Source organism: Dromiciops gliroides, chromosome 5 (assembly GCF_019393635.1).
Source record: "Dromiciops gliroides isolate mDroGli1 chromosome 5, mDroGli1.pri, whole genome shotgun sequence".
In the NCBI taxonomy this organism is placed as follows: domain Eukaryota; kingdom Metazoa; phylum Chordata; class Mammalia; order Microbiotheria; family Microbiotheriidae; genus Dromiciops; species Dromiciops gliroides.
The window spans coordinates 208,385,827-208,405,411 of record NC_057865.1 but is presented as its reverse complement, the minus strand read 5'-3'; the positions used below and the strand labels follow the sequence as shown (position 1 = coordinate 208,405,411).

The 19,585-nt window shown below is 35.4% G+C and overlaps 1 protein-coding gene across 2 annotated transcripts in view; it reads right to left on the bottom strand.

Annotated features, from left to right (window-relative positions):
* Nucleotides 1-360: 360 nt before the first annotated feature.
* CNTN1 (contactin 1) overlaps nt 361-19,585 on the bottom strand; it is a 253,372-nt gene continuing 234,147 nt past the window's right edge. For both annotated transcript variants that reach the window (XM_043966352.1, XM_043966353.1), the window contains 3 exons: nt 8,465-8,577; nt 7,275-7,431; nt 361-2,724 (listed from right to left, as the gene is read on the bottom strand). In XM_043966352.1, coding sequence (XP_043822287.1) covers nt 2,648-2,724; nt 7,275-7,431; nt 8,465-8,577 — 347 coding nt within the window. In that variant the 3' untranslated portion in view covers nt 361-2,647. The remainder of the gene's footprint in view (nt 2,725-7,274; nt 7,432-8,464; nt 8,578-19,585) is intronic.

Genomic DNA, 19,585 nt, shown 5'->3' with positions numbered 1-19,585 from the left:
TGCTTTATCCACTGCACCACTTAGCTGCCCCTGCACCACTTAGCTGCCACTGGACTGAATACTTTTTGAAGCTATTAATGGACTTTGTACAGACTGAAAGAAGAAGTCATAGATACATGGTGTTCATCATGGAAGTGGGTGACCCTATTGCTGTTATGATGAGATCACATACTTACTATGCAAGACTCCAATATTGATGACACTGTATTCAGGACATATTCTCTCTTTGTAAAACTCTTCAGATTTCATAAAATCTGATTTAAAAGCTGTCATCATTAAAGTTGTAATGAGATGACTCGAGACAATTCTAAACAATGAAATTTTTAGCTTTGGGTGGAATGAAAGGACAAGTGTTACATCTTGGGTAACAATGATACATTTATTTCATTATAATTTATTTTTCATTCATAGAAAGGACAAAGCACAGTCTTAATCTCTACTGCATTGAAAAAATGATAAAAAATAACTAAAAAAAATATTCAAGCATCCTCATTATCAAATAAAACTATGTATATCATCTTTCCTGAAATATAAAGAAACAACAAACATGTCTATATCTATATAAACTTTAATTAAGAACTGTGTCTTAAAACTGATAACACATTAGTTTGGTTGGCAATGGTTTAAAGTGGTATAATTTTGTGAAACAATAAGAAAGCAAAGTTACATAATCATTGGATGAGCTATTATGAACTAGTTATGAACTTTATAATCGTTTTTTTATCCCTAAATTCTTTTTTTCTTTTACCTTTTACAATCACTCCATGCAAAAAACCCCCAGAAAACCTAAACAGGTTTGCTCCTTACCTTCATATATCAGGATAGGAAAAGGCAAGCATGTATTAAACAAAAGAATGTGCTGTTGATTATATAAAAATGTCCAAATGGGTCACATTGCAAAAAGAAAACCCAGAGAGAAATAAAAAATTGCACATGTGCAAAAGGCTAACAGAGTATTAATTTTTCTTAGATACAGAGATGTTTTTCTCTCCCCACCAATTTGTATTTTGTGAAACTTTCTGTGGGAAATTATCCATTTCACCTATTTTTTAAAAAGTCTCTAACAACACTTAGAAGCAAATGAATGCAAGATTACTATTTTTATAATGAAGATTCTAACACTTACATTTAAATATATTGTACAAAAATTATACAATTTAAAGAAAGGGGTGTAAAGTAGTAATAGATCTAATCTCACTTCTTATAAAGATTTTTAATGATTCTCTAACATAGCCTAAAAAGATAAACTCTATGTTTAATTAGCTAGCAAGGATATGCTAGTAAAATATGATTCAGAGCATATTGTTCTTTCAGCACTACTACTGGAAAAACTTGATTCATTATTAGTTTCTTCTATATTCACACTCAATATAGCCTACCCAGATAAATTAAGAAAAACTCTTGAGAGACACAGTCAGAACATATACATTCTTGGCTTCTGCCAGATGTTCAAGTTCATTTGTTCTTAAGAAATAAAAACAAAAACAAGTATTGCCATGCTGTTGTTTCTTTTTTTCCAATATTCCATCAAAGGGGAAATATTCTTAGAAATCATCTTAGAGACTATTAAAATTTTATCACACCCAAAGCTAATTGCCTAATTCCATACCTTGACTAAATACTTGGTATTACTAGGTAATACTTGGGAATGAAGGAAAAAAGACATTATTATTAACCTGGTTCCTTTTTGTGCTTCTAATGTGTACAATTATTCATTTCCAGGCCTCTTTCACATCTTTAAAAAAATGAATGGATGTATTTAGTAATTCAGAATCAGAATGAAAAGGCTAATTAAAATTTTAGCTAAAAATAGATTTTTTGATGACTGAAATCGAGGTTTCATAAAATAACTTGCAAATAGAATTTATATTCATATCAGTATAACAAAAAACTAAATTATTATTAATTTAGAAAACCACTCTATTTTTAAAAATCCAGTACTATTAGACAATTCAAATGTACATACTAAGCTTCAGGATATTTCAAGTGGAGATTTAAATATTTAAAACAAAATTGTTTGAATTCTTTCATTGAAAAACCTTTATAACCAGACTGCTTTCAAAATACTTCAGATATGTGTATTTATTTCCAGGGTGGGGAAAGCTCTTTAAGATGAATTCAATGTTTTTGCTTTGACTGTACCTCTAAAAACAGAGCATAGTGGCCATTCCAAAATACATATGACACAAAACATATAGGAGAGTACAAACAGACCAAGTTATTCTTATATTTATCACATAAATCAATGTTTCAATCTCTAGTTCACAACTTGTTATTAAAGCACCTTTGGGTGGTGATTTTACTTTTACTGTACAATCTATATTAGTGGATGTTAACACTTAATTTGCTCTATTGACCAAATCATGCAACTGTCACAGATCAGTTTAAGAGTTTTATAAGGCATATTGTAACAAGTTAAAAATCACTTTGTATACATCCCAAAGAGTATTCATTAGATGAAGGGGTTCCTGGTTGCCTCAAATTTACTTTCAGTCCTCAAATTTACTGTAACCCAGCAGGGTAACATTTTAAAAGTATAATTGATTTGGCTTAGGATAGTGCCACAGGAATCAGAAAGAATGGTAGTCCTTAAAGATTTGAAGAGCATTCACAGCTGTGCATTGATAGCAGATATATCCAGCTACAATCAGAATTCCCAAAAAGCTATGATGCCAAAGGCAGGCAGCAGTAAGCCAAAGAGACTAGGTGAAACTTCAGACGCACCTAAAAAGTAAACATAGTTTGATATTTGTGATTAATCAATAGGTATCATCATAATTCAATCTACAATAGGAAAATGGTTCCTTTCAAGCTATTACCAGTCTCTATCACAACCAAATTTCTACTAATGCAATGCTTTCACTGTAGTTCAATATCCTTTTCTTATTATGTCACGGTTTTGCTTAGAATTGTGTGGTTAATAACTACTATCCCACTGTCTGAGGAATATAAATTGATATTTTTCGCTTTAAGACTATACACACATTTATATTTATAAATGCTATAAATTTTATGAGATCTTAGAATTTTAAAACATATAAATTATGCTTTGAATTGTGCAAATAGCATAATAGTTTTAGAAGAATTAAAAAAAACTTTTCTCTATAAATATTAAGAAATAATATTTCTCCAAATTTCCAGACCTTTCTTTTAAGAAAGCCAAGGGCTTTCTTAGGGTAGTAGATTAAGGGTAGGAACCAAACATAACTATCATCTCTTTTACATCATTGTCTTCCCCACCCCTCAGATTTTGTTACTTACCCTTCCAAGGGCAGCCCTTTTGGTTTGACAAGTGGCAGTAGAACCCACCCTTTTCAATCAATTAAGAATTATGGGGGCAGCTAGGTGGTGGAGTGGATAAAACACTGGCCCTGGATTCAGGAGGACCTGAGTTCAAATCCAGCCTCAGACACTTGAGACTTACTAGCTGTGTGACCCTGGGCAAGTCACTTAACCCTCATTGTCCTGCCCCACCTCAAAATGATGTTGATGGAAGAAAGGTCTCTTTTTTAACTCTGGTAATGGAGTAGACAAAAGGTCTGATTCCTTAACCATGTTATTTTATAACCAGACTATATGTTATCTGAAATTATCTTTTGGCAGAGTCATGTTGGAGGGCATGGGGGCATGCAAATGTGGAGATATCTCTCTTTCTCTTTCCTTCTTTCTCTCTCTCTCTCTCTCTCTCTCTCTCTCTCTCTCTCTCACACACACACACACACACACACACAGATGTTTAATGAAATACAGGATTTCCAAACATTTTTGAATAAAAGGACAGAACCTCATAAACATTTTTAAATGGAAATTCAGGAGTCAAGAGAAACATAAAAAGGTATGCTAAAGGAAAGTTTATATTCTAAAGAGTTCTAATAACTTCACCAGTCATAGAGAAATGTTTATAAGAGAGACAGATGATGGTTTTTCATGGTATTCAATGTCAGAAATGGGAAAAATACTGAAGATAAAAGATGGATCGAGGGAAATCATCATCACATAACAGTGATATATAAAATGAAGAAAACGAGGAGGAAAATGTGGGAGGAACCCATACTTAACAACACATATGGATAAAGGCACAGAAATATATTAACCCTAAAAGGGAGCTAGGAGGGAGGAGGGATAGGAGAGAAAAAAGACAAGAAGTTAAGAGGGAGAGCAGGATAGGTAAGGGACCCTAACATAAGCCCAACAAACTCCAGTCTTAGATTATATGAATGAAAGAAATGAAAGGAAGAATAAAGTCTGAGATCAGGGGTTGGGTAAGAAGAGAGGAGAGGCAAAGGAGCAAAAACAGATGAATTTATCATAGATTACAAATGTTAGGAAAACTCCCTTTTACCACCTTCTTATTTGTAAATAGTGGATTGGGTACAAAGAGCAGAAAAAGTACAAGAGAACAGGAGAAATGGACAAATATAACTAATAATCATAACTGTTAATGTGAATGGGATGATCTATATTAGCAGACTGGATTAGAAAACAAAATCCAACAATATGTTCTTTACAAGAAAGACACCTAAGATATATTCACAGAGTTAAAAAACGAGAGATGAAAGCAGAATCAATTATGCTTCAGCTGAACTTTAAAAAGAAAGGGTAGTGGGTAGCTAGGTGTCGCAGTGGATAGAGCACTGGCCCTGGATTCAGGAGGACCTGAGTTCAAATTCGGCCTCAGACACTTGACACTTGCTAGCTATATGACCCTGGGCAAGTCACTTAACCCTTATTGCCCCACCAAAAAAAAAAAGAAAAGGAAAAAAAGAAAGGGTAGCAATTATGGCTACGGCAAATAAAAATAAAAAGTATTTTATTTATTTAAAGGTACTACAGATAAAGAATCAATGTAAATATTCACCAAATAACATAGAATCTAAATACTTAAATGAAAAGATAATTGAATTCCAGGAAGAAATATATAGACTATAAATGTATATAAACTATAATTGTGGAGAATCTCAACATATTCCTTTCAGAGGTACAAAGAAAGAATTTAACAAGAAAGAATTTAAGTTCCTGAATAGAAACATTAGAATAGATCTCTAGCAATTAATAAATTGGAACAGAAGAAGCTTACACATTCTCAACCCTTCATGCAAACTTGACTAAAATTGACTATGTATTGGGGCATCAAAACTTCATTAAAAATATAAAAAAGTAGAAGTGCTAAAAATATTATTTATGGATCACAGGGAAATACAATTCTATATTTATATTATAGTGCCTTTGAAAAAAATTTAAGTTAACTGGAGACTAAATTCTAAAAAAATGGGTGGATCAGAAAATAAATTATAGAAATAAAAGAATATTTCATTCAAAAAATGACAAAGATGAGACAATATTACAAAATAGTCTGGCATTAGGACATTAAAATGTTTCTAAAATAACACAAACTCTTGGGTTGTGGGCATGTTTGTGTCATTTTGGAAAGATTATAATGTTCTAATGCCAGACCATTTGCATAAAATCTAAAAAGGTAGATCCCAGATGCCCTCAAGTGAGCCACAAAATTTAGGAATGTACAGTAAGTTCTTTTTTTTTAAACTAATAAACATTTTTATAGTTTTGGGTTCCAATTTTTATCCCTTCTTCCCTCCTTTCCTTCCCCCTCTCTGAGGCAATAAGCAATCAAATGTGGGTTATATATGTACTATTATGTAAAACATTTCCATATTAATCATTTTGTTTAAAAAAACTTGAATAAAAGAAAAAAATGAAAGAAAGTGAAAAATAGCATCCTTCATGTTCTATCAATATCTTTCTTTGGAGGTAGATAGTATATTTCACCAATAGTCCTTTGGGATTGTCTTAGATCATTCATTGTATTGTTGAGAATAGTTAAGCCATTCACAGTTCTTCAAACAATATTGCTATCTCTGTGCACAATGTTCTCTTGGTTCTTCTGCTCACTTCACTATAAATCAGTTCATACAATCTTTCCAGGCCTTTCTGAAATTATCCTGCTTGTCATTTCTTATAGCACAATAATATTCCATCACCATTATATACCACAGCTTGTTTAGCTATTTCCCAATTGATGGACATTCCTTTTATTTCCAATTCTTAGCCACCCCAAAAAGAGCTGCTATACATATTTTTGTACAAATAGGTATTTTTCTCTTTTGGGGTATGTCTAGCAGTGATATTGCTGGATCAAATGATATGCATAGTCCTATAGTCCTTTGGGCATAGTTCCAAATTGCTCTCCAGAATGTTTGGATCTTTTCACAATCTTTTCCCACATCCCCTCCAACATCCAATATTTTCCATTTTTGTTATATTTGTCACTCTGATAGGTGTGATGCGATGCCTCAGAGTTGCTTTAATTTGCATTCCTCTGATCAATAGTGATCTAGAGCATTTTTTCATATGATTATAGATAGCTTTGATTTCTTTGTCTGGAAACTGCCTGTTCATATTCTTTGACCATTTACCAATTGTGGAATGACTTGTACTTTTATAAATTTGATTCAGTTCTCTATATAATTGAGAAATGAGGACTTTATCAGAGATATTTGTTTCAAAAATTCTTTCCCAGTTTTCTACTTCCCTTGTAATCTTGGTTAATTAGTTTTGTTTGTGCAAAACCTTTTTAAATGTATATAATCAAAATGATTTATCTTACATTTTGTTTTGCTTTCTTTGGTCCTAAATTTGGTTTTACTCTCTTCTTTGCTCCTAAATTCTTCCTCTGACCATAAATTTGACAGATAAAATGATTCCATACTCACTTAATATGCTTATAGTATCATCCTTTATGTGTAAATCATATACCCATTTTGACCTTATTTTAGTATGCAGTGTGAGATGGTCTATACGTTTCTGGCATATTCGTTTCCAGTATTCCAGCAATTTTTGTCAAATAATGACTTTTTGTTCCAAAAGCTTGGATGTTTGGGTTTATCATATACTAGATTACACCATAGTGTAATTCTATTCTACTGATCCACATCTCTATTTCTTAGCCAGTTTCAGATTGTTTTGATAATTACCACTTTATAATACAGTTTGAGATTTGGTACTGCTAGACCAAATTCTTTTGTATTTTTTCATTGATTCCCATGATATCCTTGAATTTTTGTTTTCCCAGATGAATTTTGTTATTATTTTTTGTTAGTTTGTACAGTAAGTTCTAAGGGTACCTAAACATTTTAGTCCACTTAGAGAATCTTCTCCTGTAATGCCCCAGATAGCAAGCTAGACTATACTTTGGGCATTATGACATTGATATTTATAAATATTTGATCCTAATGTTAATAAAATTACTTACATACCTGAAATTTTAATTTGTGATACCACTCCATCTCCTCCATCACTGTGTGCTCGAACCTCCACAATATACTCTCCATCTCTGGGGATTGGGACCTCTATTGAATGTTTATGAGTTGAAAATAACTTGCCCTCATGTTCACCATCAGGTCTGTAGAGCACCTTGTAAAGTACCAAAATATATGAAGTTATTGAAGGGTTAGAGGTAGGGTTAGGAATAGAGACTGGACCTATGATTTTATTAGTATAGGGAACTACCAAATAAGCAAACTTCCCCTATCAATGAGGGTCAGCACCTTTCCTACAACTTATAATCTTAGAGTTTCCTATGGCATTGAGAGGTTAAGGTGACTTGCCTAATGTCACATATATACTATGTTTCTGAGATGGATTTGATTTCCAAGTCATTCTGGCTCCAAGACCAGCTCTTTATACAACTGAAAAAAGAAAATAAATCTAATTCAAATTATCTTTCCCTTAAACTGTTCAAATACATGAGAAAAAACTCATGAGAAAAATGCATAATAGCATTTTATATAAATTCAAGAATAAGTTTTTATCCATTTGTTCTTGTGGTGCAGGTTTATGACAATGGAATTTTATAATTTCCCATGTTAAACTAAATAAAGCTACAGAGGCTCTTAAAAAGATTATTTTTATATTTTTCTTTATCACTCTGCCTATGGGTGTCTTAGGAGGAATATTAGTTAGAAACATATGGAAATAATGTTTTCTTATTTTTATTGATTTATCTATATGTTATATAAACATTAGTAACACTTACTTCACTGCTAAGTTCAGAACAGCTAAAGTACAAAATTCTCTACTAGGATTTAAAAATGCTGATGACCAAGAATCATTTTTTTTCTTTGCAGTTATAATTCCATCCATCTTTCTCATGTCTGTATGCTAAAGAAATGTGTTCAATAATTTTCTCAAAATTCATTTTAATTTCTAAGAAGTTGTACTAATTGCAATTGAATTCTACTCTGAAACTAGAATTATCAAGTTCTCTGGGTTTTGCTGAGGCAACAAAAATATCAACTATCAGTTTCTCCATGCAAGATAAAAAGATGCATAGAGACTAGAACTATTTGAACTGAGTCATCTCTTCCCTTTAAGTGTCTGTCTTCAACTGAACCAAAAGCAAATGTTGAGGGGCATAGAAGAAATTATTTGTCTCTCTTTAACTTACTTTATATCCTGTTACTGTAGATTCATTTGACATTGCTCTGACATGGTCCCACGTGATAATGTACCTTGAACCAGATCTTACTGAACTAATAATCCTTGGAGGTTGACTTGGGGCTAGGGGGAAAAATAACAACATAAAGTTAGTTGTTATCTCAGCTGACTTCATTGTATTGTGTATCCAGGATTCACTGTATAATGCCAGGCATGAGTATTCAGTAGGGAAGATGATTTTGACAGAAAGATGAAATGGTGATGAAATGTACTCCCCAAAGCCCTTATAGTCAAGGATAAAGAGATAAATTAATCTTTTCATCTTATTCAGAAGTTCCCAGTTTCTGTGAAACATTTTTCATCTCTTATTATTGTCTTTGTATGTAGCCATCTTTATCTGGGTTATCTTACCATGTCAATTACACGTTTCCTTCTCTATCCAATATGTTTTCTTTTTCTATCTTTTCTACCTCCTCAGTAAGCATCTCAGAGACTAGCTTCAAGTGTTTCTGCTTCTATTAACATTACTATCATTTCAAATGGGAAATATAATTTGAACTCAGAATTATGGGTGAAATTTTAATTGGAATAATCATATCAATGTTTTTATTCTATTACTCTATCTTGTTCACTAATTTTCTTATGATCATAAAATTTTTTATGTGATTTATATGATCTTTTCCATTACCTTTCTTTTTCCTTTTCTTTTTTTTGCTTCTCCAACTGCAGAGATTCTATTAGTTTCTAAATCCCACTCTGAACACCTCTCCCATTTTTGTGTATACAGATTATGTAAATTAAGAACACAAATTAAGGTCAAAGCACCAATAAGACAACCAAACAGATATGTACATAAGAAGTAGGACACTAGAGCAAATACCTTAATGAAATTTAAAAAAATAAAAAATAATTTCTATAGCTGGTACTAAAGAGCATTGGAATTGATAAATTGATCATTGGAATCGATAAATCAATGCTTAGATTTATTAATTACCTACCATGGGCACTCAAATCTTGGTTAAAAAAAAGATATCAGAAAAAGAATGCAGACCCTACCCAAGCTGATGGGGGTGCAATGGTTTTTACCGAGGTGTAGTTTGGTATAGGCTAAGTCTCATCAGTAAAGTTATCTGTCTGGAGAAAGGACTAAGAAAGAACCGAAGACTGGGTTCTCCCACCCCAAGATAATGGTTGTAGTTCCTTCTCACAATCCCCCATTTGATTCTATTGAGAGGTGAAGTCTCCTCAATGAATTGCTAACTCATATTACATATTAGGGTTCTTAACTATGGGGCTTATGATGGGTAACAATGTGAAGGGGAAAAGGGTCTCCCCTTGAGCAATGCATTGACAAAACCAAAGGGGGAAGTCCCCTTTAGTAAGAAGACCTTATCGGGGTCAGCTAGGTGGTGCACCAGTCCTGGATTCAGGAGGACCTGAGTTCATATCCGGCCTCATACCCTTGACACTTACTAGCTGTGTGACCCTGGGCAAATCATTTAACCCTCATTGCCCCGCAAATAAAGAAATAAAAACAAAAAAATTAAATTAAAAAAGGTAAGACCTTACAGATAACATACACAAAGGGAAAAAGTGAAAAAGTAAACGATGAAAAGATGTCCATTTAAGTCTCAGAAGTCCTATCTCATATAGCTGTTTGATTCTTTTTTTTTCTTACACTATCACTGTTCTTTTGTATACAGTACATTTTACTGTGCTTCAGTTCATGTAGGTCTTTCCAAGTTTTTCTGAGAGCATCCTGTTCATAATAACATATGTATATATATATATATATATATATATATATATATATATATACCTTAAACTTGACGAAGAATTTTCTTCACGATAGTCCAGCAAAGTAGGTACCATACATTTTGCCATTATAATCAATCATCATAACTATTTTCCTTCATCCTATTCCCTTCCCATGATATTTACTCTATTTTCTATCTTCTTTTACCCTATTCCTCCTCAAAAGTGTTTTGCTTCTGACTGGCCCCTTCCCTACTATGCCCTTCCTTCACCTTTCCCTCCTTATCCTCTTCCCCTCCTACTTTTCCTGCAGGAGGATTACTCTTTTCAATTGGGTATGTTATTCCCTCCTTGAGCCAACTCTGATGAGATTAATATCTTTGATCTAATTTTGTGTTCCAAATTTTCTTCCTCCCTCCCTCCTCAATCCTCACTATGAAATCCAGCAATTCAATATGTCATACATGTGCAGTTATGCAGAACATCTTCACCTTCCTCAAGTGTTTTGCTTTTTACTGCTCCCTCCCCCAATCTGCCCTTCCTTCCCCTCTTCTTCCCCCCCTCCCCATCTCCTTCCCCTCCCACTTTCCCTCAGGGCAAAATATATTACTATACCCACTTGAGTATGTATGTTATTCCCTCTTTGAGCCAATACTGATGATTGTAAGGTTCACTCATTCCCACACTCCTTCCCCCTCTTCTCCTCCCCTCCACAAGCTTTTTCTTGTTTCTTTTATGTGAGATACTTTTCTCCAGTCTACCTCTTCCTTTCTCTATCTTCCAGAGCATTCCTCTTACTCCTTAACTTTATTTTATTTTAATTTTTTTTTTGCAGGGCAATGAGAGTTAAGTGACTTCCCCAGGGTCACACAGCTAGTAAATGTCAAATGTCTGAGTCTGGATTTGAACTCAAGTCCTCCTGACTCCAGGGCTGGTACCACCTAGCTGTCCCCCCGCCCCTTTAACTTTATTTTAAAGATGTCATAATGGGTTAGCTAGGTGGCACAGTGGACAAAGCCCCAGTCCTGGACCCAGGAGGCCCTGAGCCCAAATCTGGCCCTAGACATTCTGCCTGCCCACACAAAAACAAGGATAAACAAAAAATAAATGCTTTACAGATATCATCCCTTCTTATTCAGTTCAGTCCTGTGTCTAAGTGTATTCCTTTCAGCTTCCCTAATACTGAGAAAGTTCTTATGAGTTAGAAGTATTATCTTCCCATGTAGGAATGTAAACAGTTTATTCTTTTAATATCCCTCATGATTTCTTTTTTCCTGTTTACCTTTTTATGCTTCTCTAGGGTCTTGTATTTGAAAGTCAAATTTTTTATTCAGTTCAGGTCTTTTCATCACAAATGCCTGAAAGTCCTCTTTTTCACTTTAAGTCTCATTTTTCCCCATGAAGGATTATAATCAGTTTTGCTGGGTAGGTGATTTTAGGTTGTAGTCCCAGTTCCTTTGCCCGCTGGAATATCATATTCCATGCTCTTTGGTCCTTTAATGTAGATGCTGCTAGATCCTGTTTTATCCTTACTGTAGCTCCACAGTATTTGAATTCCTTTTTTTCTAGCTGCTTGCAGTATTTTCTTGACCTGGGAGCTCTGGAATTTGGCTATAATATTCTTGGAGGTTTTCCTTTTGGGATCTCTTTCAGGAGGTGATTGGTAGATTCTTTCAATTTCTATTTTACCTTCTGCTTCTAGATTATCAGGGCAATTTTCCCTGACCATTTCTTGGAAGATGATGTCTAAACTCTTATTTTGGTCATGGTTTTCAGGTAGTCCAATGATGTTCAAATTATCTCTCCTGGATCTATTTTCCAGGTCAGCTGTTTTTCCAAGGAGATAGTTCATATTGCCCTCTATTTTTTATTCATTTGGATTTGCTTTACTGTGTCTTGGTTTCTCAGCAAGTCACTTGTTCAATCCTAATTCTTAGGCAATTATTTTCTTCTGAGGGCTTTTGTATCTCCTTTTCCATTTGGCTTTTCAAGCTGTTGACTTTCCTGCATTGCTCTCATTTCTCTTTCCATTCTTTTCTCCGCCTCTCTAAATCTTCCTTCTATCTCTCCTTCTTTCTCTTCAAAGTCCCTTGGTCTTTGCACTTCCTTGGTCTGAGACCAATTCATATTTTTCTTGGAAGCTTTGGATGTAGGGGCCCTGAGGTTGTTATCCTTTTCTGAGGATGCACCTTGATCTTCCTTGTCATTAAAGAAACTTTCTATAGTTCTCAACTTTCTTTACTTGCTCATCTTGCAGTCTTTGACTGGACTTTTAACTTCCACTTAAAGTGGGGCCCTACTTTCAAGCTTCAGAGGGTGCCAGGTGTTTCAGTTTGGGGGAAGACAGGTTTTTCTCTTGCTTGGCCTGAAGGCCACCTTTCTGGTCTGAAAAAAACCTCAAGCCAACTTGCTAATTAACCAGTCAACAAAACTTTTGTGCTGTGGTTCTTAGCTCCAACAAGCCTGTGCTCCTCCCCCACATGGGCCTTCTGGGGCTCAAGATTTCTTCCTGGGGGCAGCTAGGTGGTGCAGTGGATAGAGCACCGGCCCTGGAGTCAGGAGTACCTGAGTTCAAATCTGGCCTCAGACACTTAACACTTACTAGCTGTGTGACCCTGGGCAAGTCACTTAATCCCAATTGCCTCACTAAAAAAGAAAAAAAAAAGATTTCTTCCTGGTTCTCAGCTGTGGTGGGATAGCTGAATTCCTCCTTAGGTTCTGCAGACACCCCTGTATTTTCCATCTCCCCAGCCAGCCATTTGGCCCTCTCACCCGACTGTAAGCTTAATTCCAGAAGATGTCGGTGCTTTGTCTGGAGGTTTGTGGGTAAGTTTCTCTGGTGTAGCCTGCCTGGGGACTGTGTCAGTGCGATCTGGGGTTGGACTTTATTTGCAGTCCAGCACAACCCCCTCTAAGCTGTCTTTGGCTGGAAAATAGTCTCAGCTTGTCTTTTTTGTGGATTTTGCTGCTCCTGGGGTTGTTTTATGGCTGTTTGGGGGGTAATTGTGTCAGGAGCTCTGCTTGTTTAATGTCTTTCTTCCACCATCTTTGCTCCACCCAGTAGCTACTACAAAATGATCTTAACACAACTTTAAATTACTTTATGGGGGCAGCTAGGTGAAGCAGTGGATAGAGCACCGGCCTTTGATTCAGGAGGACCTGAGTTCAAATCCGACCTCAGACATTTAACACTTATTAGCTGTGTGACCCTGGGCAATTCATTTAACCCCAATTGCTTCACACACACAAAAAAATTACTTTACGAACAACCAGGTCAGATAATGAAAGTTAGCTCAAACCTTATGTTTCTATTTAGAATAAAATTTGGAACTTTTTAGACTAGAGGCTTTTGACAATTTTTGTCCGCTTATGTTGATATATGTGTATATATATGTGTATATGTATGTGTGTATATTATATATATGTATGTGTGTGTGTATATATATATATATATATATATATATACACACACACACGGGAAAATCAGATAGAAACAGAAAATTAGTACCCAATTTTTATACTCGGCATTATTCAATCCCCCATTAAGAAGATGAGATTCCACTAAGGAATTACACAATACAAGAAAACTTAGAAACATAATACCTTAAACAGTATTAGATATTGTTAAAATTTGAAACAGAAACAGTTAATTAAGGTCAGGTGACCTTAATTTAGGTGAATGTGCACTTGCTCTATACCAGGCCTTGTGTTAAGTACTTTGTGATCCCGACAACAACCTGGGAGGTAGGTTCCCTTACTGTCTTAAAGGACAGTAAACTGAGGCAAATAAAACTTACAGACACATAGTCATTTTTAAGATGTGCTGACAGTTTCCAAGCTATGTATAAATTTGTTTCCTACTTCTTCAATGAATTAGGACCTCCTGTCTCTAACTTTGAGACTTATCAGATAATAAGCTGGGGTTAAAATAAAATGTACTTGGCCTATCACTTTTTTTCTGGTGGCCCAGGAAAGCAACCTGAGGAATTTGGCTTAAAGCTGACAGGGTGTGGCCCATTTCCCCAGGCAGAAACCTTTGAGGTTTTTCAGGAGTTAATTAAATAATTCTCAATTTGAATAGCACAAGGACACATTTAAGATTTTATATAATAATTACAGTAACCAATATCTTTACCATTTTCAATATTTTTGTAGTGTTCAATTTCATAAGGTCTTCCTAGAAATTTATCCCAAAAGGTGGGTGGACATGGTTAATCATATGACCTAACCTTGTTAGTTGGAAACTGAAGACAAATGGTTAGAGACTAAAAAATTTTATAGGAATAAAAATATTTTTCTTCATAATTTCTAGTTTTTAATTAAAATCAAATCACTGTACCTTGCTGAGCCTGTGGCTAGATCTTAAAATACAGAAGAGGATACTTTAAAGGATTCCTTGCTATGCCAACTTCACAGAAAACCATTATTATTATCTCCTGTATTTCTAAAAAAGGTTTTTTATTAAATTTAAAATATTAAATTAAATAAAACTTAAAAATAACATAACCCCATTAAAGAAGAGTTCACATCTTTAATATAATGAATTATTAAACTAATAGTAGGCACTTTTCTTTATATGCATTTAGTAGGCTTCTGCCAGTCTCGGCCGAGCATGGATCAGCACCTCGAAGAACCACAGGCCACAGTGTGGCTGTGCAGTCTGATACGGGAGCCACAGCTCTTGCCACAACAAGGACATCGGAAAACTGCGCTCTCTGTTGCCCATCGGTTCCTGCGTCTCATTCGGTTTTTCTTCCTCCTGAGCCTGAAGGCCCATCTCAGCTGCGTTCAAGCTGCTCCTGAGTACTGAACTCCATCGGGAGCGGTCCTTGGCCATCTCCTCCCAGCTGCTGGTGTCTATTGCCAGAGCCCTCAAGTCTTGCTTGCATACATCTCTGTAGCGAAGCTACAGGTCTTTGGCCTGAGGCTAACTCGCCATAGAGTACATTTTTAGGAATGTGCTCATGAGGTGCAAATGACTGAGCCAGCACAGCCATCTTTGTTTCAATAGCGTGTAGATGCTCAGAAGTTGCGCACGTTGGAGCACTTCTGTGTTGGTGATCCTATCTGATCAAGATATGCCAAGGATGCGACAAAGGTAGTGCATGTGGAAGCTGTTAAGCTTCTTCTCTTGTCTAGTATACGTAGTCCATGTTTCGCTGCTATACAGTAAGGTACTCAGGACGTATGCTCTATAGACAGCAAATTTGGTTCATCTTGTCAGTTTACTGTTTGCCTAGATGTGCTTGGCAAGCTTAGAGATGCTTGATGTTGCTTTCCAAATCCTCTGATTGATCTCAGAATCAAGTGACAAATTGTCACTGACAGTAGAGCCAAGATATGAGAATTGGCTTATGACATCCAACTGGTATGTGTATCAATGGAGGCGACATAGCACTCTGACACATAACTTTCATCTCTTTAAGATTAATGGTTAGGAGGGGGGAGGAAAGGGAGGGAGGGAGAAAAATCTAGAACTCTAAATCTTATGAAAATGAATGCTGAAAACTACCCTTACATGTAAATGGAAAATAAAATAAATGGTTGTTGAAAGGGAAGAAAAAAAAAAGATTAATGGTTAGGCCAAAGTCTGTGCAAGCTTGGGAGAAGCGATCCATCAAGGTCTGCAATTCACACTCTGAGTGACAGGCAAGTGCGGCATCATTGGCAAAAAGCAGGTCTCTGGTTTTGGATCTCAGACGTGAAATGTTGAACAGCCCTCTGTCCAACCAGGAATGCAGATAGATGCCATCAGTTGATGAACGGCAGGATCAGACGCTGGGGTCTGGCGCCTGGCTGGCCGAGCACAATCAGACAGGAAGTGCAGGGCGGGGGACCTCAACTTAAAGAATAAATAAATAGGCTGCAATAATGAGTAAGAAGCAAAAAAGAGCCCTCTCCATTGAGAGCTTCTGTATCAATAGGGAAGAAGCCAACACAAACTCAGATGAGGACAATAGCCTCAAATTGGCTACATCTGAAGCCTCACAAGGGAAGGTGAATTGGTCGCAAGAACAAAAAGCCTTCCTGGAAGAGCTCAAAAAGGATTTTAAAAATCAATTGCAAGAGGTAGAAGAAAAAATGGGGAGAGAAATGAAAGCAAAACAAAAAAACTATGAAAAAAGAATCAGCAGCTTGGAAAAGGAAGCTGAAGAAAACAAAGCCTTAAAAAATTCATTTGGCCAAATGGAAAAAAAGCTGCATAATCTCACTGAAGAAAACAATACCTTAAAAAATTCACTTGGCCAAATGGAAAAAAAGGTGCATAATCTCACTGAAGAAAACAATGCCTTAAAAATTAAAGTGGGACAGTTGGAAGATAAGGAATCCATGAGACACCAAGAATCAGTCAAGCAGAATAAAAAAAATGAAAAAATAGAAGAAAATGTGAAATACCTCATTGGAAAGACAACTGATCTGGAAAACAGATCCAGGAGAGACAATTTGAGAATCATTGGACTGCCTGAAAGCCATGACCAGAAAAAGAATCTAGACACCATATTCCAGGAAATTATTAAGGAGAACTGCCCTGATATCATAGAATCAGAGGATAAAATCATCATTGAAAGAATCCACCAATCACCTCCTGAAAGAGACCCCAAAAGGAAAACTCCAAGGAATATTGTAGCCAAATTCCAGAATTATCAGGTGAAGGAGAAAATACTCCAAGCAGCCAGAAAGAAGCAATTTAAATATCATGGAGCCACAGTCAGGATTGCTCAGGACCTGGCAGCTTCAACATTAAAGGACCGCAAGGCTTGGAATATGATATTCTGGAAGACAAAGGAGCTTGGATTGCAGCGGAGAATCTATTACCCAGGAAAAATGTTCATTTTCTTTCAGGGGAAAAGATGGACATTTAATGACATTGGGGACTTTCAATCTTTCCTGGTGAAAAGACCAGATCTGAATAGAAAATCTGATCTCAACATACAAGACTCAAGAGAAGTTTAAAAAGGTAAACAGAGGGGAAAAAAAAGTTACCCTATTAGGTTAAACTGTTTATATCTCTACACAGGAAGATAATACTCATAACTCTTAAGAACTGTAAATGTATTTGGGCAGAGAGAAGGACTTTATATAGAGGGTATAAATATAAATTGTCTTTGATGTGATGATACAAAAGAATTAAGGGGATAAAAAGGGAGTCTATGGGGAGGAGAGGAAAGGGGAGGTGGAATGGGATGAATTATATCATATGAAGAGGTGGAAAAAAACCTATTACAATAGAGGGAAAGAAAGGAGGGGGAAACATGGTTTCAACCCTATTCTCATTAGATTTGACTCAAAGAGGGAATAACATATACGTTCATTGGGATAAAGAAACTTAACTCATTCTTTAGGGAAACAAAAGGGGAAGGGAAAGGGGGGGACTGATAGAAGGGAGGACAAAAGCAAGGGAGAAAAGGGTAAAGAAAAGAGAGGGGGGTGATAAAAAGGGAGGGCAGATCGGGGGAGGCAGGGGTAAGAAGTAAAATGTCGGTGAGGAGGAATAGGGTGAAAGAAGGGGGGAAAAGTACAAAGGGGGTAAATAGAATGGAGGGGAATGGAGAGTTGGTAATAATAACTGTGAATGTGAATGGGATGAACTCTGCTATAAAACGGAAGTGAATTGCAGAGTGGATTAAAAACCAGAATCCTACAATATGCTGTTTACAAGAAACACATTTGAAGCAGAGAGATACACACAGAGTAAAGGTAAAAGGCTGGAGCAGAATATATTATGCCTCAGCTAAAGTAAAAAAGGCAGGGGTAGCAATCCTTATCTCAGACAAAGTGCAGGCAAAAATAGATCTCATTAAAAGAGATAAGGAAGGAAATTACATCTTACTTAAAGGTACTATAGATAATGAAGTAATATCAATATTAAATATGTATGTGCCAAGTGGTATAGCATCCAAGTTCTTAGAGGAGAAGTTAAATGAGTTACAAGAGGAATTAGATAGTAATACTATACTAGTGGGGGATCTGAATCTCCCCCTCTCAGAATTAGATAAATCTAGCCAAAAAATAAATAAGAAAGAAGTGAAAGAGGTGAATAGATTACTAGAAAAGTTAGACATGATAGATGTCTGGAGAAAATTGAATGGGGATAGAAAGGAATATACCTTTTTCTCAGCAGTACATGGCACATTTTCAAAAATTGACCATGTATTAGGGCACAAAAACATCACAGTCAAATGTAGAAAGGCAGAAATAGTAAATGCATCCTTCTCAGATCATGATGCAATAAAAATTGTATGTAAGAAAGAGCCAGGGAAAAGTAGAATGAAAATCAATTGGAAACTAAATAATTTCATTCTAAAGAATGAATGGGCCAAACAAGAAATCATAGAAACAATCAATAACTTTATCCAAGAGAATGACAATAATGAGACAACATACCAAAATCTATGGGATGCAGCCAAAGCAGTGCTTAGGGGAAAATTTATAGCTCTAAATGCTTACATGAATAAAAAAGAGAAAGAGGAGATTAATGAATTGGGCATGCAACTTAAAAAGTTAGAAAAAGAACAAATTAGAAATCCCCAATTAGACACTAAATTAGAGATCCTGAAAATTAAAGGAGAAATTAATAAGATTGAAAGCAAAAAAACTATAGAATTAATCAATAAAACTAAGAGCTGGTTTTATGAAAAAACCAATAAAATAGATAAAATATTGGTTAATTTGATTAAAAAAAAGAAAGAAGAAAACCAAATTACCAGTATCAAAAATGAAAAGGGTGATGTTACAACCAATGAAGTGGAAATTAAAGCAATAATTAGGAAATATTTTGCCCAACTGTATGCCAATAAATTTGACAATCTAAATGAAATGGATGAATATTTACAAAGATACAAACTGCCCAGGTTAACTGAAGAGGAAATAAAATCCTTAAATAAACCCATATTAGAAAAAGAAATTGAACAAGCTATTAATGAACTCCCTAAGAAAAAATCCCCAGGGCCAGATGGGTTTACGGGTGAATTTTACCAAACATTTAAAGAACAATTAATTCCAATATTATACAAATTATTTGGAAAAATAGGTGAAGAAGGAGTTCTACCAAATTAGTTTTATGACACAAATATGGTGGTGATACCAAAACCAGGCAAAGCAAAAACAGAGAAAGAAAATTATAGACCAATCTCCCTAATGAATATTGATGCTAAAATCTTAAATAAGATATTAGCAAGGAGATTACAGCAAGTGATCACCAGGATAATACACTATGACCAGGTGGGATTTATACCAGGAATGCAGGGCTGGTTCAACATTAGGAAAACTATTAACATAATCAACCACATCAATAAGAAAACCAACCAAAATCATATGATTATCTCAATAGATGCAGAGAAAGCTTTTGACAAAGTACAGCACCCATTCCTAATAA